The sequence below is a fragment of the Pipistrellus kuhlii genome, unplaced genomic scaffold, assembly GCF_014108245.1.
Source record: "Pipistrellus kuhlii isolate mPipKuh1 unplaced genomic scaffold, mPipKuh1.p scaffold_m20_p_2, whole genome shotgun sequence".
NCBI lineage: Eukaryota > Metazoa > Chordata > Mammalia > Chiroptera > Vespertilionidae > Pipistrellus > Pipistrellus kuhlii.
In genome coordinates this window covers 165,115,947-165,137,808 of record NW_023425515.1, presented here as the reverse complement: position 1 = coordinate 165,137,808, position 21,862 = coordinate 165,115,947, and the positions used below count along the sequence as shown (strand labels likewise).

The following is a 21,862-nucleotide window of genomic DNA, read 5'->3' as shown; positions in this document are numbered from 1 at the left end:
CACTTTCTGTTCCTTGGCTATTTCTTTCTCAATGTTCTTCTCTGTTCCCTTTCTTTGAGGTAAATTGGGAGAACCTGGGTCAACATAACTTCTTATTCTTTTTAAAAAATTTAATTTAGTGGAAAATTTTAAACACAGACAGAAATAGGTTGAATACCCTGTTTCCCCGAAAATAAGACAGTGTCTTATATTAGTTTTTGCTCCCGAAGATGCGCTAGATCCTATTTTCAGGGGATGTCTTATTTTTCCATGCGCTAGGTCTTATTTTTGGAGGATGTCTTATTTTCGGGGAAACACGGAAGTATATTGACTTTCCATATACTCATCACCCACTTTCAATGGTTGTCAACTCTTGGCCAATCTCTTAAAATCCATACACCCACCTCTTTCTGCCCATATTATTTTGAAGCAAATGTAAGACATCCTATTAGTTTATCCATAATATTTAAATTCTGTCTCTATAAAAGATCCTCTTTAAAACATTATCATAATAGTATGGTCACATTTTTTAAAATTATAACGCCTTAATATCAAATATATTCAGTGTTTGAATTTCATGAAGTTGTTTGATGTATTTCTTAAATGTCTTTAAATTATAGAATCCTACTCCATCTTCCTTTTTCACTTTGCCATTTATTTGTTGAAGAATTGTTTATTCGATAGTTTCTCACTATCTGGATTTTGCTGATTATATTATTTAGTGTTATCTATCATGTTGCCCTATCCTTTTTTTTTTTTAAGTATCATAATCTGTTTTATTTATTTATTTTATTGATTTTTTTTTACAGAGAGGAAGGTAGAGGGATAGAGAGTTAGAAACGTCGATGAGAGAGAGACATTGATCAGCTGCCTCCTGCACACCCCCACTGGGGATGTGCCCGCAACTAAGGTACATGCCCTTGACTGGAATCGAACCTGGGACCTTTCAGTCCGCAGGCCGATGCTCTATCCACTGAGCCAAACCAGTCTCGGCTGCCCTATCTTTTTTTCTGCAGATTGGTGGTTGTATCTAAAGATTTGATCAGATTCAGGGTTTTTTTTTTATTTTTTTATTTTGGGGGGGAGAAAGGGGAAGGCAAGACTACTTGATAAGTGAAGTTAAATTCTTCTATCCATAAACTCAAAATGCCTAATTATCTTTTTCTTTTTTGTATGAGTGGCCATTATTAAGCAATGCCTAGATCCATTAATTTATTAGGGGCTTCAAAAATGGTGATATTTCAGTTCTATCTTTTCTTCCTTGTTTATTAACTGGAATACTTCATTTATAACACTTCCCTTTATCTACCATTTGGTTTTCCAGTGATATAGTTTGTATAAGAAAAGCAGCCTGGTGTTGAAATCATATCTTTAAACATAAGTAGATGCTTTTCTACAGTTTAGCTCCTTTTTGTATGAGGGAGTCTTTATCTTGAAATTTACATGTTTGTTTTATTGTTTGTTTGTTTTTCAGTTCTCTTTTAACTTTTTTGGAATGTGGTCTCCTGGACACCAAAGCCAGCAGGAAAACTGACGGAATGGCACCAACCCCTAACATCTGAAGCCTCATTACCTATTTAACAAACAAAATTAAAAGTTGTTCAGCACATGTGTCTTTCAGCTCTTCTTTTCCCTTGCCTGTGATCATTGTGACTATGCGCTGGTTTGGAATGAAGCACAAGGGATGGGTTAGGCCTGCTCAGGTGCCTGCCTTTTGCTTCTCACAGTCAAGTGATGTGCCTCCCAGGAGCTATGCTCTTAATTCCTGGCACGGATCCATCCTAACTTCTGAGGTCTTTTCCCTGAATTGTGTACAGATTTCCGCGGTGATCCTCTTCTCTCCAAATGCTTGCCATCCTAAAGTGGCCAAACAGTGTGAACTTTGGTTGGGATTCATTGGGCGCCTGGAAATTTGTCTTTGGTGACCTGATCCTGGGCAACTGAACCTAATGGTTGCAAAATAAATACCTCACATGACATCTGTGTCTTCACTTGACTTTGACCTCAAGTTCTTCCTTGATATTTTGTCTTTAGCATGTTGGAGGCTGCCGAGAATTTGACTTACCGGTAAAGTGCTAGCTGCTGAAGTATGGGGGTTAAGTTGAACATCTGAATTTTCCTCCTGTAAGTATGGAATAGTGGGCTTAAGGAACTTGATCACTTACAGCATATTTTAGATATTTCTTTGAGGGCACTTTGAGCATCCCTTCAAGGTGGCATGACTTCCTGGCTAGAGTGCATTCAAGGGCAACACCAGTGACACCTCAGAGAGATTTTTTTAATACTTTATGTTCAAAGGCACACCATCCAGGAGGCTGAGCTTCTGCCCGGTCAGGATTGCCAATTCCCTCCTGCTTTTGTTGTTCTCTTCAGGACAGGAGTTCCCTACATTTTTGTGAGTAGGGTACAAAGATACATTGGACTTAAAGTCTGACCAGCAGATAAAGGAAGATGTACACAAATTGAGGCAATGGAGAGCTTAAGATCACCTTGGCAAACCTACGGACAACATCTACAATTGAACCGATAACACGGTATCACCACAACTCCCAGAACTCAAGTAGGTGGAGACCACTGTCAGTCTGAAGACTTACCGTATTTTTCAGACCATAAGACGCTCCGGACAATAAGACACACCAGTTTTTAGAGAAGGGAAATGAAGAAAAAAAGATTCTGAAACAAATAGTGTCCTAAAATATTTTATGTGCATTAAAACCCAACATCACAGTCATAAACACATGTAATCAACCCTGTAAAGTAAACAGCAGCATTTAGAACCATTTTAGAGCCGGGCAAGCACACAGGGACCACACAGAGCCGGGCAAGTAAAAAAACTTTTTTTTTAAAGTATATGTGTAGGCTATATTTGGACCATAAGACGCAGGGACTTTTCCCCCCCACTTCTGGGGGGGGAAAAAAGTGCGTCTTATGGTCCGAAAAATACGGTATGTGGAGTCAACGTTTTTGTGCAAAGAAGCAGAGGGAAGCAACAGGGTGTCTGAGAAATTTAAAAATAAGAGAATCTCAAAATAGCCAGAAAGTACTCCCTGGAAAGTACAGAGGGCCAATAGAACAGCAGCTGGTTACTGGGGTGGGGTGGGGGAAGCTTTAAACAATCCAGTTGGCAGCTGATGAGTGCAAGGGGTCCAAAGTAAGGTCTGAAGAAGCTGGAGCAGCCCAGGTCCTGTGACCTCTCAAAACCAGACAAAATATCTTTCTAGGATACCAGAGTCAAAAATGCAGGGAACAGAATACAAGTAGTGTAGGCCATGGATATCTGTGGGATCCCTTAATAGGGGTGTCGAACTCAATCAGAGAAGGGGCCAAAATCTAAAATCCAGCCTAAATCGCGGGCCGAATGGTTTACTGAACAGTCATAAACTGTTATTGTGATGGAAACGCAGCGGAGTGCAGTGATGACAGCGCAGTGCGGGCCACATTGCAAGGCCTGGCGGGACGGATTTGGCCCGCGGGCCTTGTGTTTGACACATGTGCCTTTAAGACGACCCTCGTGGTTCAGGGCCCACTCAGGGTCCGGTTTCTGGAGAAGGCTGCACACTAAAATGAAGAGACTGGAAAAGAGTTAATTTGGGAAAATGGGGGCCAGGCGGGAAGTCTACCTCTAGTGGGAAGACTAACAGTTCTCTGGCCTTTTACCATTGCTTTTATTGAGACATCTCTTAAGGGGGAAGTTCCAACAACAGAAAATCAACTTATATTTACATATGATTAACAAATTAAAGTTGCCTCAAGCACCACTATCTCAACTAGACAATGAGTTAATAGCTCTGACCATTCAGAACAATCAAGGTCAGCTAGCTCTTTTTACATTTTATCTCCAGTGACAATGTTAGGTTTCTGTTCCTGGCAGATATCTGTGCAAAGAAAAGGGAAGTCCAGATGAGAGTGGGGGTGGGGAACAGAGCCAGGATATTTCAGAATATCTGAAGCCATATTTTTGAACATTTCATAAAACAACAGAAAGAGCTTTGAATTTAGCATAGCTATCCTGACTCACATCTCTGCACCTCCCCCACCCCCCAAATGTGCAGGAAAATTAATTTCATGTGAAAAAGAGCAACCGAAAGGATTGAAGCCAAACCTCATAATGAAGTTATAAAAAACTGAGAGCCCAGCTGGTGGCTCAGTGGTTGAGCATCAACCTATGAATCAAAACATCATGGTTCAATTCCTGGTCAGGGCACATGCCCGGGCTTCAGACTCAATCCCCAGTAGGAGATGTGCAAGAGGCAGCTGAGCCATGATGTTTCTATTTATATCCCTCTCCCCTCCTCTCTAAAAACCAATAAAAACTTTTTAAACAAAATAGAATAAGGAGCAGATTAACATTCCTAATTAATGAAAGCATTCCAGACAGACATGTACACAAAACCAGATAAAAACAATAACAATATATTAAAATGAGCTAAAGTAAATTAAGGAAATATTATAAGATGTAAAAGAAAAGCACAAATCAGAATTAACAGAAATTAGGTAGTAAAACTCAGGAAAGATTTGTAAAGAAAAGAAAACTTATTTCACAAATGAAGACTGAACCAGAAGGAATATCATAGTAATAAGGTTTTTCACAACATAATACCTTAAGGCACATGTGTCAAACACAAGGCCCGAGGGCCAAATCCGTCCCGCCAGGCCTTGCAATGTGGCCCGCACCGCGCTATCATCACTGCACTCCGCTGCGTTTCCATCACAATGACAGTTTATGACTGTTCAGTAAACCATTCGGCCCGCGATTTAGGCTGGATTTTAGATTTTGGCCCCTTCTCTGATTGAGTTCGACACCCCTACCTTAAGGGAATAAATGAAAAGAAGGAAAAAATTTAATTCCAGAATGAATCAAGAGAAATCAGAGAGAAAATGACAAATATAGATGATAGGCCAAAAAGTTCTAAAGGTATATTGTACATGTCCTTCAAGATAAAAAAGAATAAATTAAAAAATACTATAATAATAAATATTTATTGAAAAAAATTAATAAGATTTGTAACTTCTTATAGCAAGAATATACCCCATACCTGGGAACTCAATCCAGAAGATCAACATTGTGACATCCTATATAATAAAAGGCTAATATTGCAAATTGACCAAGTGGTTGCTATGATACGCACTGACCACCAGGGGGCAGATGCTCAATGCAGTAGCTGCCCAGGTGGTCAGTGCACTCCCATAGTGGGAGTGCTGCTCAGCCAGAAGCCAGGCTCAGTAGCGGTGGTGGCAGGAGCCTCTCCTGCCTCTGTGGCAGTCAGACATCCTCTTCCTCCCCATCTCCCCAGGGCTCCTTGACTGCAAGAGGGCACAGGCCAGGCTGAGGCACCCCCAGAGTGAATGGATTTTGTGCACCAGGCCTCTCGTAATATAATAAAATTATGAAATAGATTTTGAAGAAAAATATTGGGGGCATCCAGACTAAAAGACAAATTCACTTATAAAGGAAAGAATGTCAGATTGGCCCTAACGGGTTTGGCTCAGTGGATAGCGCGTCAGCCTGCGGACTGAAGGGCCCAGGTTCGATTCCAGTCAAGGGCATGTAGCTTATCCAAATTACATTTGCCCTTCAAGGGCTTATATTTGATTCAGTTTCTAGTTGGCTCCCTGCTTTTTTTTTTTTTCAATAATTAAAAAATATATATATTTTATTGATTTTCTACAGAGAGGAAGGGAGAGGGATAGAGAGCCAGAAATATGCCAGTGACCAAGGCACATGCTCCCCACTGGAATCGAACCTGGGACCCTTCGGTCCGCAGGCCAATGCTCTATCCACTGAGCCAAACCTGTTTCAGCCCTGCTTATTTTTTTTTTTAAGTAATAAATTTGGATTTAAGTAATAAATTTGATTAACTTGTAATCAAACCCTATCTGAGTATTTCTATAATACCTTTCACTTTAGCATACCAGAGATTGTGTTTATTTATAGAAAATAACAATAAATGTTACCTGATCATTTGATCTCCTAGTAATACTTTATAGCAAGATGTATTATTTTAGTAACTTAACATTACAAAACAGGCACAAATGTCTGCAACGGGACTCTAGTATGTCTTATAACAGACTGATTCCCAGCATGCCACGAGATACCGTCAAGAAGACTTCGTCTCCCAGCATGCTGTACTTTGGAACTCCGAGTCCCAGAATGCAACGCTCGCCTTGCTTCCAGAGGCGGTGGAGCCTACAGTTCCCAGCATGCAGCAGCACCGCCCCCAATTTTTGGTGCCTCGCCGGACTTTGCTTCGGAGGGACCTTTTTGATTCCCGAGGGCGACTTTTGGTGTCCCGGGCCCCCTTGGGACGCTTATCTCCGGGGGAATTCTGGCCTCCTAGGCGTGTCCAGACGAAATCTCGGAGAAACGGGTTGGGTCCTGGGCCGGGCTTCGCTCAGGCACCGTTTGGGGCAGCCCCGACCGGGTCCTCCTGGGGCCTCCCTCCCTTTGAACCAGGGAGGCGGGCGGGCTGGCTGTATCCCGCTCCCCTCAGACCGGGGGCCACCATGGCCACGGTTGCGAGTTGGCCCTGCGCCGGCGGGTCGCGGGACATCTTGTGGCGCGTGAGTGCTGCGTTCGCAGTGGTGTGCGCCGGGCCGCTGCGGGGCTGCGGGGCATCGGCGCGGCCGCGCGCGAGTTGGGCGGGGGAGGGACCGGCCCGGGGGCGGCGTGGGGAGCGCGTGGGGAAAGGACCCCCTCCAGGGGAGCTTCTTACAGGGCTGTCGGGGCGTCCTGAGTGGAAGCTGGTAACCGGGAGGAGTGAGCTAGGGAAAGCTGGGTGCAGGGTGTGTGCGTGCGGGATGTCCTGAGTGCCAACTTGTTAGGGGGTGAAAGGGGAGTCCAGAGTGGGAGGGCCGACCTGCGTGGGGATTGGGGCAGGGAACGGGGGAAGAGTGTATGCAGGGGTGGTGTGCATGATAGGTGCAACGTCAATAACTTGTTGGTCACTTGGGATTGAAAGTGCGAAGAGTTGGAAAGAATGTGAATGCGAATGCGTGCACTTGGCAGAGGCTGGGGTGGGACTAGGTCAGTGTCGGCGGTGACTAATGAGTTTGCTGATCACTGACCTAGACACTCGATTCCAATAATTACAGGCTGTTGTTGTTCCTGGCCGGCAAACTCAGTCAACAGAGCCGCAGTTTGCCGACCACTGGAAACAGGCTAGGTGTCCCAGGTGTTCCTTGTTAGAGGAATGTGTGCGCTGTGGGACTGAGATGAGCTGATACTTAGAGCTGAAGTTGAATCAACAATTCTACATCCATTCTGTGCAGGACAAAGAGATACAGGAATAATATCTCTTTTAGGCCATCCCAACGTACCAGCCATCTACCCTGTATCCCAAGCTAAAAACTTTTTTTTCCTTTTTATTTTTTATTAAGGTATTATATGTGTACTTATCTTACCATTGCCCCCCCCCCCCATTCCCATACATGCCTCCCTCCCCAGAGTTTTTCATCCATTGGTTTTGCTTATATGCATGCATACAAGTCCTTCGGTTGATGACTCCAAGCTAAAAACTTTTGAGTTTTGAAGTCTTACCTGTTCTTTACCACCCCTGGTATCAATCACCGATGTCCTGTATAGTGTGTTTCACAAATGTGGATACATTTCCCCCCTTTTTGCCTCCTTTCCCACTGCTGCTGCCTTCCTTCAGACACTGACTATAACCCTTGGTTTGGGCAGTTGCTGGACTGCTTCCTGTTTTGGCTTTGTCCCATCATCACAGCCAGGTTACAAACCCAGGGTGTTTTATCGCCCAAAATATAAGTCCAATTGTCATGCTTAAAACTGCGGTGGGCATTTTCTCCGTTTTCCGGGTCCTGGACGAAAATGACAGGTTCCTGAGTGGAGGAGCTGGGGATTAAGAAATTAGAGAAAGAAAGAGACAAGAGGCAGAAATAGATTCATCAAGCTGGGCGCTAGGTGGGCGCCACCTCTCTGATGGAGATGCAGTCACAGACAACACTGCACATTTATTGATTTCCAAAGGGGAAGTTTAAGGTCAAAAAGAGTTTTGGGTGTGCCCAGGTCCTATTCATCAAGACCTGGGTAAGTTCCTTATTATTATTATTATTATTATTTTTTTTTTTTTTGGTACAAGGATGAGATTTATCATATCCAGACCTGGGTAAGTCAAGGCCCTATTTGTTCCTCATTCCAAGCACATGGATAAAGATAAGAAATCTGATAACTGGACTCTGCCAGTGCCCTCCGGCTCAGCTGATAAGAATTAAAAGAATGTCCTTGTGCCTTCTCTGGCGGCTCTCTACTTAAAACCCTTCAGTATTCACTTTGCTTTTCTATCAATAGTAAATCTTGTGCCTCTTACATGGTAGGCACTAGTGATTCAGGCTGAATATCATTTGTCAGTTGGAGTGCATATCTAATAATTATAAAACACCATTACAGTATACATGATGGTTCCCATAAAATATATAGCTTTTAGATGTTGATATATCTACCAATTAAACCGAGAGAGACAAGTATTAATTGCTGTAAAATACAGTTTTAAATCTGCCCCTTCCCCTACACCTGGTTCTGGACTCACATAACCACAGTTCACTGATAATACAAAATTCTATAATGATATGTAAATTAAAGTTATTAATAGTTATAACCATTGAGGTTTATATATACCTTAATGGACTATGATCTGGGTATAAACATTAGTGATTAGCATCCTGTATGAAAAGATAGGATTTGCATAACAAATAGTTTAACTGACTTCATGATTGAGTGATTTTGTTGATTTTGTTACAGGTTTTGGGATGGAGGATAGTTACAAGTATTGTGTGGTCAGTGCTGCTTCTACCCATCTGTACCACAGTTTTTATAATCTTCAACAGCATTGATTTATTGCATCCTATACAGTGGCTGTCTGGTAAGTGATACTCAATTTGGCCTAAACAAATGTACAGGACCTACTTTTCAACATAAAAATTGCATTATGTTTCAAAAATTTTTTTAAGCTGAAACCGGTTTGGCTCAGTGGATAGAGCGTTGGTCTGCGGACTGAAGGGTCCCGGGTTCGATTCCGGTCAAGGGCATGTACCTTGGTTGCGGGCACATCCTCAGTAGCGGGTGTGCAGGAGGCTGCTGATTGATGATTCTCTCTCATCAATGTTTCTGACTCTATCCCTCTCTCTTCCTCTCTGTAAAAAAAAATCAATAAAATATATATTTAAAAAAAAGTCATGTTAATTTTTGTTGTTGTTGAGACATATCAATCACTCGTTTGGATCCCACAGGTCAGATGAAATTAAGCCATAAACCATTGCAGGGATGGCAAGTACTTCTCTCTCCACTTTGCTGGAATCTGTATTATTCATTGATCCTTTGATCTTGGCTGTTTAGTCACAATCTTAGAATATTCAGTCTTGCAGTCTAGAGTCATTATCAGTTCAGAATTGGAACTTAGGATAAAAACTTTTTTCCATTTCTTGGCCAAGTATTCTTTAATCCTAATAGCACTTTCTCCAATCTAATAAATTGGATTTGATTTATGCTGTTTTCCCCCATCAATTGTTACTTGTTCTGCTCAACTTTTGCTTTACAAAGTCTTTCAAGAAAAGTTGTTCTCTTTCCTTATTTCCAATAACATGGATCAATTATTTCTTTTAGCAGTACAATGTTTGTGTTTAATTGTGGATGCTTAATAAATATTTTTTATTAATTTTAGTCAATGAATTATACTTTTAAAAATAATTGGTTTTATAATTGTGTTAGTCTATTCAGCAAACATATGTCCTTGCTGTTTTTATTGCTTTTGTTCATGTTTTTAGGCATAATACATACATATTTTAAAGTTTGCCATATTTTTAAAATGGATTATTGATGAGCTACTCTACAATGTGAATGTATTGGTTTTTCACAGGGACATCCTCATTGTTTTTGTTTCCAGTTAATTTAGATGGTTTATGGATTATACTATTTCCAGAAATGTTACTTTTTTAGCTATAGGGCTAATTGCATTTTGTAGGAAGAAATCTGAAAAATATTTACATTTAAAAAAAAAAACTTTGCTGTTATATTACTAAATGTGGCACTTCTCTTTTACATGATGAATTATATTTGCATATAGTAGTATATTCTTTGATGTTAACATCTGGGTCATCTAAAAGAAATTATAACTAGAGGCCCAGTGCACAAACTCATGCACCTTGAAAGGAACTGTGGGCTGTGAGGCTGCGGTGGACAGAGGGGCAGATCTTGCCCATCCTCTGTGCCTCCAACCTGGCCCCTCTCACCGCGGCCCCCAGTCTTCTTGTCTGCCAGCAGTCCTGCTCCTGCCACCACCACTGCACTCACTGATGGTACGGAGTGATTGGTGCCAGTGCCAGCAGTGGGTGCAAGTGGGGCCGGCACCATCAGCATGTGTTAGCAGCGGCTGCTGCCCCGATCACCCCTCAGGAGCAGGGGGAAGTGGATAAGTCATCGGGGTGATCAGGGCCAGCAGCCGCCACTTGCATCCACTGACGGTGCTGAGCTATCGAGGCCAGCATCCTTGGATGCCAGTGGCAGCTCCAGCGCCAGCGTGGGTGTGAGCGCCAGCAGTGGGTGTGAGTGCCAGGTGGGACCACAACACATGGGAGCAAAGACTTTTCAGTAATCACCAGAGGCTCACCCCAATGACAGCAATTGGTGCTCCATCTTGATCTGGTGCCCCTGTCACCTGCTCCACCATCTCTCCGTGGCCAGTGCCCACCATGTTCTCCTCTCTGCCACCTGCTACTGATGCCTGCCATGTTCCACATACGCCCCCTGGTAGTCAGTGCATGTCATAGCAACCAGTTCAGTTCCACTGTTAGATCTATTTGCATATTACCCTTTTTTTTTTTTTTATAGGATTTTAAAGGACCCAGAGCTTGGTCCCGATAACTCACATTGTAGTTTGAGTGGCTATCCTATAGGTCTTGTCAGCAGTGTATGAGGACATTCTTAAAGGAAGGATAACTTTAAAATTAAAATTAGAGTTGTGATTCAAGCCCCTTTTCTGTTGCAGTATACTGAATATAACTACATGACTGCATGATCTTAACTAATTTCTCTCTCTTGTGTTTTAGATTCTTTCAATGATCTATATAGTTCCTATGTAATCTTTTATTTCCTGCTGCTGTCGGTGGTAATAATAATAATAAGTATTTTCAATGTGGAGTTCTACTCTGGTGAGTTTTCAAAAGTTAATTTTTATCTTAAAAATGTCTGAATTTATTTTATTAAGGGCACACTCAATGCATTTTGTATATGAGAATGTATAATAGGGGCTGTGTTTTATGTTAAAGTTTTACAAATGTGTGCAGAATCATATGCTTTGAATGCCTTATCTTAAAATTTGAGTGCTAGTTTCTCTTCTAAAAGAAGTATTTTGACCTCTACAGACATATTATATGACCCCACTTAGGAAATATCTAAAGTAGTATAATTCATAGAGACAGAAAGTAGAATGGTGGTTGCCTGGGCTTTGGGGAGGAGGGTTTGGGAATTGTTTAATGGAGACAGAGGTTCAGCTGGGGAGACGGATGATGGTGATGTTTGCACAACCATGTGAATGTACTTATGCCACAGAACTGTATAGTACTTAAAAATGGTCAAAACAATAAACTTTTTAAGTTTTAAGTGTATTTTACTACAATAAAAAATTTAGTTCTTTTAATGGTTCATAGCTGATGTTCAAGTTGTGATTTAGCATATCTACTACAATAATGAAAGTGTAATATGCTAATTAGACCAGATGTCCTTCTAGATGAAGCTGGGGCTGCGAGGGAAGCCAGTGCCAGCAGCCAGGGGAAGGAAGGCCTACTCTTGCACGAATTACTTTAACTTACAGATTTTTTGACTAGGACTCATATACTCATATACTTTCTGTACTCATATACTGCAGATTATAAAGCCACATTAATGTGTTCCGTTTGCAGTTGTGCCTTCCATTCCCTGCTCCAGACTGGAACTGATAGGGAAAATCATTCATCCTCAGCAGCTCATGCACTCATTTGTTCATGCCGCAATGGGAATGATGGTGGCTTGGTGTGCTGCAGTGATAACCAAGGACCGGTACAGCTTTCTTGTGGTTCCCTGCACTGGTACGGAGAGGTAATATTAGATATTTTTTTCCTACGAAGTCTCACTTAGTTACTAAGCCAAAGATGACTTATATAGTTTAATAGTTTATGGATATTGTTTGCATTCTAGATTTCTGTAAAAGATGCTTTTTTATATACATCAAATATTTTATGTTTTGAATTCAACAGTTTTTTAGAAAGATTTATTCTATGCATGGTACTATATTAGATGTTGTTAGATTTGTAAGAGTGATTTGCACATGGACTATGGACTCTTTGAGAGATGAGGACAATAGGGGATTTAACCCATGGACACCAATGGAGGTAATAGAGAAATAGGGATGTGTGAGAAATAGGTTGAACTAAGAAGAAAGTGAGATAGATGTACAGATAAAACTTGAGTGGAGTTCAGGAAGCAGGGAGATGCATAGCTTCATTTTTTTTCTTTTGAATTTGTTTTTATTGAAATATTGGAGATGTGTTGGGATGGGAAACACCCCGCTAGGAAAATGTCCATTCTAATTTTCCGGGTATAGTGTTTAGAATTTTTTTTTGGAACTGCTGCTCTTCCTGCCAGCAGCTTCTTCAGCTCCACTGCAGACTGGCTGGTCCGTGGATAGCACGAACTCTTTTTTTGGACACACTCCTGTTACCTGCCTCTTTTTTTTTTTAATATATTTTTTAATATATTTTTTTATTGATTTTTTACAGAGAGGAAGAGAGAGGGATAGTTAGAAACATCAATGAGAGAGAATCATCGATTAGCTGCCTCTTGCACACCCCCTACTGGGGATGTGCCCACAACCAAGGTACATGCCCTTGACCGGAATTGAACCTGGGACCTTTCAGTCCACAGCCAGACGCTCTGTCCACTGAGCCAAACCGGTTTCAGCATGTTACCCGCCTCTTTAGGGTCACTGGCTGGTTCCTCTTTGGGGAAAGATTGCTTCCCTTTGGGAAGACTTCCATTGCTAGCTGTTTCTTTAGGATCACTGCTCACTAGCTCCTCCTTGGAAAAAGATTTCTTTTTCTTGGGTTTGGAGAAAGCAGAGGTAGGTGGGTCCTCCATTTCATTCTCCTGAGGAGCCAAGGAGGTGGCATTGACATGGGAGTTGGAAGAAGGATAGTATGGAAAAAAATGAAGAAAAATTTTAAAGTAATTTTAACTATGCCCTCTAATAAAATGCTTTCACTGTAATTTATAGTTCTTGAACACAGAATATTAATAAAAATTGCAAGTTGTTATTGTGACTTTAAAAATCAGAAAAGATTGAAGTAATCTCTTAGTAGTAAATTTCCTATTCCTCACTGACTTTAAAACAATGTTCATGAGTACTACCGAATACTTGATTTCCTTTTGTGCCCCAGCTACCATCATATAAGGTAGTTTTTTTTCTAATGGTGATATATTTTCTTTAGTGAAAGGATCCCTATGAGGGATTGCCCAGTTTAACAAGACAACACAAAGAAAAGCCAGAGTTGTGGCATCTGGGTTATATAGTATATTTATAGTTTCTCTTAGGCCAGGTACAGTTTTCTATTGAGTAGTTTCTAAGTAGCATTGCTTACTATCTCAGGACACATTCTTACCCTTATCAGATTTCTAGGGGGTAGATCTAGACAGTTAACTAAAAGGGTTTTGTTCCAATTTTAGTATATGTGCTGCCGAAGCGAGCACTAAAAGGGTTTTGTTAATCTTTTGCCCACTCTTACCTAAAACAAACCATTTTTTAAGAATTTGGGGCATTTCTTAAGTGATTAAGTCAGAACTTTGCTTTCAATAAATATTGAGCCTAAAACAGTGATACGTGTCGCTGGCTGTTGAATTAATAACACAACTTTTTCCCTTCAGCTTAGATGGCCCTGCTGCACAAACCTGCTTAAATGAATACCACCTTTTTTTCCTACTGGCTGGAGCATTTATGGGCTATTGCTATAGCCTCCTGTATTTTATTAACAACATGAACTATCTTCCATTTCCCATCATTCAGGTAATGTATCATTTGAGCCTTATCTTATGTCAGAATTTGGCAAAGTTAAAATTGCATTGGTGTATGTGTATATAATTGGCTTGACCTGATTAATTCAAGATTTGATCAACAAAACTTACGCCTTAAAACTTAGATCTTCACAATGCCATTTGGAGAGGAGAGATTTGTTTTCAGGAGACTTTAGCATATGTTTGAGAGCTGTAGCCACCTTTCCTGCTGCCACTCTCAAAATTCCGCTTTGCTCCACTCTTTCCCTCCCTGCTAGGTAGTGGCAGTTGCTGTGACCTAGTAGGGCTGGGGGAGGATGAGGATGACATTCATGCAAAGTACCTCTGTGCAACTGCCAGCTTCTTTTTGAACCTAAGAACTTCATGAGCTTGAGGATGTGCAAGTAAGTATAGAATATGTCAGTTACTGTCTCAAATTCTTTTCACAATAAAACATCGTGTGTATAACTAAAACAGTTTTGATTGGTTAGAGTGGGACAGTTTAAACTATCTTTGTAGGTTTTTAAAAGCTTACTAATTGGGTAGGAGCTGTCACTGGAACTCAGAACCACCTCCTCTGGCCGGGGAGAGAGTGATCTCTTGCAATTTCTCACTGTGGCATCAAAGCTCTTCCCAGCCTGTACCTATGGTTTCCTGATTGTGCTATAATATTATTTGATTCATTCCCACTCTCTGGCAGGCTGAGGACTGGGCTTTGGAGCAAACTTATTAGAACCAGCCTCTTCCCACTAGAACCCAGTCAGTTGAGGGAGGAATATGTAAACAAATATGTCTTCAGTGTATGAATTAGGAGAGTGTGGTGGATTATGGTACTCTTGGTTTAACTAAAACTTTATTTTACTTTTTTATTATTATTGATTTCAGAGAGAAAGGGAGAGGGAAAGATAGGAACATCAATGATGAGAGGGAATCATTGATCGGTGCCTCCTGCATGCTCCCTACTGAGCATGGAGCCTGCAACTTGGGCATGTGCCCTGACCAAGAATTGAACCCAGAACCCTTTAGTCCGTAGGCTGATGCTCAACCACTGAGCCAAACCAGCTAGGGCTTAACTAAACTTTAACATGACTGTTGCATCCATGAGAACAATCTGATGAAAATACATACATCAAAGAAATAGTGCTCAGAGAAAAGTATCTGGCTCTTACCTCCCAGCAGTCTGTGAGTGTATGAAGAAAAAGTCCTGTTTAGAAAGTCTTCACCTGATAAAGAGGCTAGTTCTAATACGTTTGCTCCAAAGCAGTGGTGGGGCCCGAGGCAGAGGCGGTTAGGGGCGATCAGTCAGGCAGGCAGAGTGGTTAGGAGCCAGTGGTCTCAGATTGTGAGAGGATGTCCGACTGCCGCTTTAGGCACGACCTTGCAGAGATCTCTATGGGATTGGTCCTAAACCGGCAGTTGGACATCCCCTGAGGGGTCCCGGATTGCGAGAGGGTGCAGGCTGGGTTGAGGGATCTCCCCCACCCCATGAATTTCATGCACACCAGGCCTCTAGTATTATCACAAAAGAATTTACATATTGCTTTATATGTATAAGGTTATAGTAAGCTCAAAAGAAGACCATCTTTTGCTCATTAGATTTCCTTAGATTCTTTCCAATAATTTTAAAATATTTTTTTCATTGGAGTTTTAGGGCCCAGAACTGGAGAGGGTGTTGCTTGTCAGTCAACTCTTATTTCATAAGAAATAAGTGTTTTGTTTTTTTTGTTTCCACCTCGCCCCCCAGGAAAAGTTCATATTTTTTCTAATTTGATTACTTTCTCTTAGATGGATAGAATTGGAAGGTACCGACTAAGGAACTATTTAGCTGGTTCAGCCTTCTTGCTCAGTGTCGTACGAAAGAGGAGAGCTCTAGAACTTAGGTTTCCTGATTCTTACTTAGGCTTGTGTTGTCTTCACTGTCTCCTATTTTTCTGAAAATAACATTTTAAAAAATTGGTGTAGAGGCTGTATGCATTATGTTTAAGATTTCAGGGTCTGAAGCCAGCCTACCTGGATTAAAAATTTTTTATTTTCCTTTTGCTAGTTGGTAATATTGTTAAGTTATTTAACTCTTTGTACCTCCTGGTTTTCTCATATGGAAATTTGAGGATAATAACAGAACCTCCTTCATAGGGTTCATGTGAAGTTTAAATGAATTAATACATTTAAAATGCTTATAATAGTTCCTGATACATTGTAAGCACCCAAAGAATGTTTGCTGTGATGATGATGATGATGATGATGATTTAAAAAATATGTATATATTATTGATTTTTTTACAGAGAGGAAGGGAGAGAGATAGAGAGCCAGAAACATGGATGAGAGTCATCTATCAGCTGCCTCTTGCCCGCCCCCTACTGGGGATGTGTCCACAACCAAAGTACATTCCCTTGACCAGAACCGCAGGCTGACGCTCTATCCACTGAGCCAAACCGGTTTCGTCAATGATGATGATTTTTTACTTTGTCTCCATATTCCTTAGTATAATCATAGTTTGATATTGTTAATTTTCTCAATTCTGATATTTTTATATCAATGATAAACTTGATAAACATCAGACTAGTTGATATTTTGCTTCTAGAATGAACTTTGTCTTTTATGCAGTAATTATAGTTCATATGTGCACTGTTGTACAATAGTTATGTGCTTGCTTTAGAATGAACCACATCTCTCTTTGGGTGTATTATTTGATTCTGTTTTTCTTTTTCCACAGCAATACAAGTTCTTGCGCTTTAGGAGATCTTTGCCCTTACTAGTTAAACACAGTTGTATGGAATCACTGTTCCTGATTAGAAATTTCTGCATTGTATATTATTTTCTTGGTAAGAATTCATGCTTTTTGATAGTGTATGTGTTAGCTCAAAGCTCAGAAAATGTCAGTGACATTCTTGATTGTTTTTATATGTTTCCTACATTGTATGTGTGTGATTAGCCTAGCCCAGTGGTCGACCAACTCATTAGACAACAGAGCCAAATATCAAAAGTACAACGATTGAAATTTCTTTTGAAAGCCAAACTTTTTAAACTTAAACTTTTTCTAACGCCACTTCTTCAAAATAGACTCGGTGTAGGCTGTGGTATTTTGTGGAAGAGCCACACTCAAGGGGCCAAAGAGCCCAGGCCTAGCCCAGCTGAATCATTGTGGGTTTTTGTTGTTGTTTTTTTTTTGTTTTTTAATCATTGTTTAGATGGTCAAAAGTAATTACTTAAGGGGAAATATTGTTAAAGAAAATGTGGAATATACATACAATGGAATGTTATTCAATCTTAAAAAGAAGGAAATCCTGTCACATGCTACAATATAGATGAATCTTGAAGACATACTGTGTGAAGTAAGCCAGTCACAAAAAGACAAATATTATATGATTCCATTTATATGATGTATCTAGAGTAGCCAGACTCTTAGAAACTAAAAGTGGGATATGTTGGTTGCCAGGGACTGAAGAGAGGGAGAAAAGGGGAGATGTTGGTATGTTCAGTGGGTATAGATGCTGTAGAAGAATGAAAAGGCACAAGGCACATATATTCACATTGCCCACTTAAAAATGGTTAACATGGTAAATTTTGTGTTGTGTTTTTTAGCGCAATTAAAAATATATTTTTTCAAAAGGGAAAATATATTTGATTTGGTCTTTAGATATAATATATTGCTTTTTATAAATTTATAATGATACTAATACAAAAAAAATACTCTATTGCTTAGGGAACCTTATAGTATTTATTAAAGTGAATTTTTGTATAAAAATACAGCAGCTTCAATATAATGAACAGTACAAGTTGGAAGAAAAACATTAATCTCATAGCAGCACATAATAGAAACAAAATTCAACCTTCTAAAATACTATTTTCAGACTAATTTTTGTGTATGTTATGGATATAATTACATTTATATCCATAGAAAAAAGTAGGATCAGAAAAAGGTCATTTTATTGTCTACCTTTTTCAGTTATAGTTTACATACTCCATTTTTCTACATAGCTTTGAAAATTGTCATTCTCATGTTGATACTTCATTGTATTAACCTACGACAGTTAGCCTAGCTATTCGCCCATATAGGCATCCTTGGCTTTATTGTGCTTCACATTATTGCACTTCATAGATGTTGCATTTTTTTTTTTTTTTTTTTACAAATTAAAGGCAAGAACCCTTCACTAGCAATAAAATTATGACTTGCTTTATTGAAATACAATACTCTGGAATACCACAGTATCTCAGAGGTATGGCTGTAGTTGTTCATTGGTCTGACAAAGCAGCCATGTCAGCATTCCCATCATTTCTTTTAAACATTTCTAGTACTACTACTTCCATTTTTTTTTTTTTGTACTTTGGTCTTTTTTGGTCACTTTCCTCTTTTCAGTAATTCATTTTTGTAAAGTGTTATGTGGGTTTACCATGGGAGACAAGGAGGCAACACTACTACATACTTCATTGTCTGTACCTGAATGGCATAATTGATGTGAACGACCAATCACCAATGGACTTGGAAAGAAGAAATGTGATTGGTCATGGATCTTGGTATGCATCTGTTATCTACATAGTTATTTGTGTACTGAAAAGTTAGAAATACTGTATTGAGTTGCTCACAGTTAATATACTATGGTAACTGAAATTTGAATTCAGATGGAGGACTGTTGTTAGTAACTAAACCCTGATAACTGAAATATGTACATATCAGAACTGCAAAGCAAAGACTGCCTATATTTAGAAATTATTCTTTTGTCTTGCCCATTCTTAAACAAACTAGAATTTTGACTGAGGTCTTGGTATCTACTTGGCTATTTCATTAACCTCATATTTTAAAACATGATTAAGGTTTGCTTTTATAACTTCTTATGTTCATAACTTTATATATTTTCCCCTCTCAGGCCATATTCCCAAAGCTTGGATTAGTACTGCTATGAACCTTCAGATAGATGAGTAAGTGCTCTATGAAAAGTCTGATTTTAACTCGTTTAGATGTTTTCATCCTTTTAGATGTTTACTTCTTTCCACATGTTTTGATTGGTTTAGCCTTTAAGATTTTTAAGAATGTGTTCATTTTAAAAATTTTTATTGATTTCAGAAAGGAAGGTAAAGGGAGAGAGAGATCAAAACATCAATGATGAGAGAGAATCATTGATTGGCTGCTTTTTGCACACCCCCTACTGGGGATAAAGCCTGCAGCCAGGCATGTGCCTTTGACTGGAATCAAACCCCGGACCCTTCAGTCCTCAGGCCGATGCTCTATCCACTGAGCTGAACCAGGTAGGGCTAGAATTGTGTTCATTTTTTAATGCACATAGTTCACATAGTCTAAAATTCCAATGATATATAAAAGGGCATGCGATGAAGATTTCTTATGTTCCTGTCTCCAGTCACCTAGTTACTGAAATAATAATTCATTTATTGTTAGAAATAGCTTTTATCCTATCAAATAAAAGAATAATATGCAAATTGACCATCACTCCAATACCAAAGATACTGCCCCCATGTGGTCAAAGATGGATGCCCCCATGTGGACACAAGATGGCTGCCACAAGATGGCCGTCAGGGGAGGGCAGTTGTGGCTGATCAGGCCAGCAAAGGAGGATAGTTAGGGTGACTGGGCTGGCAGGGGAGGACAGATAGGGGCAACCAGGCCTGTAGGGGAGGGCAGTTGGCGGGGGGGGGGGGGGGACGACACACGGACGGGACACGGACAGACCAGGCCTGCAGGGGAGGGCAGTTAGGAGCCACCAGGCTGGCAAGGGAGGGAAGTTAGGGTAATGGGGCCAGCAGGGAAGGGCAGTTAGGGGTGACCAGGTGGTCAGGGGAGGGCAATTAGGGGCAATTGGGCTTACAGGGGAGGGCAATTGGGAGGGGGACCAGGCCTGCAGGGGAGGGCAGTTAGGGTTGACCAGGCTGGCAGAGGAGTGGCTAGGGGGTGATCAGGCTGGCAGGTAGAAGTGGTTAGGTCAATCAGGCAGCCAGGCAGGCGAGTGGTTGGGAGCCAGCAGTGATTGGGAGCCTGGATTGTGGGAGGGATCCCAGATTGGAGTAGGTGCAGGCTGGGCTGAGGGACACACACACACACACACACACACACACACACACACACAATTTCATGTACTGGGCCTCTAGTATTTTATATAAAAGTCGACTTCTTGAGTTGCATGGTATGCCTTTTTTTGTTGTTTTTTGTTAGTAATCATTCTATGCTATGTTGCCAGGCGTCTTCAAACTACGGCCGCGGGCCACATGCGGCCCGCAGAGAGTCTGATCCGGCCCGCCAGGTTTTTTGGGCAGTGAGCGCAGCCGAGGTGTTACAGTAGGAATTAGTAGTTCATATAGTCCGGCCCTCCAGCTCTCTGAGGGACCGTGATCTGGCCCCCACTTTAAAAAGTTTGAGGACCCCCGAGCTAGACAGTCATAATGCTGTCGCATTATTCTTATTTTACCTATGAGGAACCAGAATTGAGGAGGGTCACGTGACCAGTTGAAGATCATAAGTGGCAACCAGGTATATTGTTCTAGTTATTACCCATGTACTTGACAAATAAAGCTTTCATCTTTATTTTTTATTTTTTATAAATCTCACCCAAAAGATATTTTTCCCATTGATTTTTAGTGAGAGTGCAAGGGAGTGGGGGGAGGAAAGAGATACAGAGAGAAGCATTGATGTGAGAAACATCAGTTGTTGCCTCCTGCACACCCAAACGGGCCCAGGATTAAACCTGTAATCCAGGTACCCTCGACTGGGAATTCAACCTGAGACCCTTTGGTGCTTGGCCGACGTTCTGACCATTTGACAACACTGGCCAGGGCAAATCTTATTTTGCAGATAAATGTAAATTTTTCCATTAATATTCTTTTAATTATTATTCTACAAGATTTTGTGTCTTACATGGTTTTCGCTAGTATCAGTTTTTGGGAGTGGGAATATTGGTATATATGGGTGATTGTGAGATATTATGGTTTCTACTGTGTAGATTTCAATTTTTAACTTTTAAAAGTTCCTATGTAGTGCGCTGCCTGAGTGGCTTAGTGGTTGAGCGTTGATTTATGAACCAGGAGGTTATGGTTCGATTCCTGGTCAAAGCACATGCCTGGGTTGTGGGCTTGATCTCCAGTAGGAGGTGTACAGGAGGCAGCTGATCTATGATTCTCTTTCATCATTGATGCTTCTCTTTCTACCTCTCCCATCCTCTCTGAAATCAGTAAAAAAATTTTTAGCCGAAACCGTTTTGGCTCAGTGGATAGAGCGTAAGCCTGCGGACTGAAGGGTCCCAGGTTCGAATCCGGTCAAGGGCAGCTGGTCAATGTTTCTCTCTCATTGATGTTTCTCCCTCTCTCTCCCTCTCTCTTCCTCTCTGTAAGAAATCAATAAAATATATATAAAAAAGTTAAAAAGTAAAGATAGTTATTTTTAATAGCACTATGTGCTTTTAACTACTATGAAACTGTTGGTGGGGTAACATTTCAGATAGAGCTGAAATGTGTTCCAGGAGAGGTGCTAGTTATGCTGAATGATTTTTAAGTATCAAACTAGAAAGCAACAGTAATATAATTTTACTGAACTTCTAGGGGTTGGTTTATAGATTTGGCTTATTCTTTTCCATAGTAACTGGCAGTGAAGATTTTGAACACAAGGAACTGAGAGCTAGTTTAGGTGTACTCTTGCTTTTAGGTTCTCTTTATGTTTTTTTGTTAGAAGGTATTAGGGAAAGAATTCTGTAGGGCACAAAATGAGGAGTATTACCATTATTATTTGCAAATAGGATTTATTTGTTTCTCAGTGTTGTGCTTAAGTCTGTTAAATGCTTAGACTGTATTTTTCCCCATGGGACTAAGTAGTAATTTTTGTTTTCATAGGCAATTTCATAGGCCTCT

General features: G+C 40.6%; 2 protein-coding genes across 16 annotated transcripts in view; both read left to right on the top strand.

Moving 5' to 3' along the window:
* Window positions 1–1,586, top strand: part of YIPF1 (Yip1 domain family member 1) — a 33,102-nt gene extending 31,516 nt beyond the window's left edge. For all 6 annotated transcript variants that reach the window (XR_004989657.2, XM_045584627.1, XM_036448155.2 and 3 more), the window contains one exon: window positions 1,454–1,586. The gene's annotated coding sequence lies outside the window, so the exon portion shown is untranslated. The remainder of the gene's footprint in view (window positions 1–1,453) is intronic.
* A 4,654-nt stretch (window positions 1,587–6,240) lies between these two features.
* NDC1 (NDC1 transmembrane nucleoporin) overlaps window positions 6,241–21,862 on the top strand; it is a 53,318-nt gene continuing 37,696 nt past the window's right edge. For 4 of the 10 annotated variants that reach the window (XM_036448147.2, XM_036448140.2, XM_045584625.1 and 1 more), the window contains exons 1-8: window positions 6,252–6,540; window positions 8,738–8,858; window positions 11,041–11,142; window positions 11,893–12,067; window positions 13,889–14,027; window positions 16,728–16,836; window positions 18,880–18,931; window positions 21,845–21,862. The exon at window positions 21,845–21,862 is cut by the window's right edge and continues 118 nt beyond it. In XM_036448147.2, the coding sequence (XP_036304040.1) occupies window positions 6,484–6,540; window positions 8,738–8,858; window positions 11,041–11,142; window positions 11,893–12,067; window positions 13,889–14,027; window positions 16,728–16,836; window positions 18,880–18,931; window positions 21,845–21,862 (773 nt within the window). In that variant the 5' untranslated portion in view covers window positions 6,252–6,483. Of the gene's footprint in view, window positions 6,541–8,737; window positions 8,859–11,040; window positions 11,143–11,892; window positions 12,068–13,888; window positions 14,028–16,727; window positions 16,837–18,879; window positions 18,932–21,844 lie in introns of all 10 variants that reach the window. The other 6 variants (XM_036448148.2, XM_036448144.2, XM_036448141.2 and 3 more) reach the window with 6 other exon arrangements.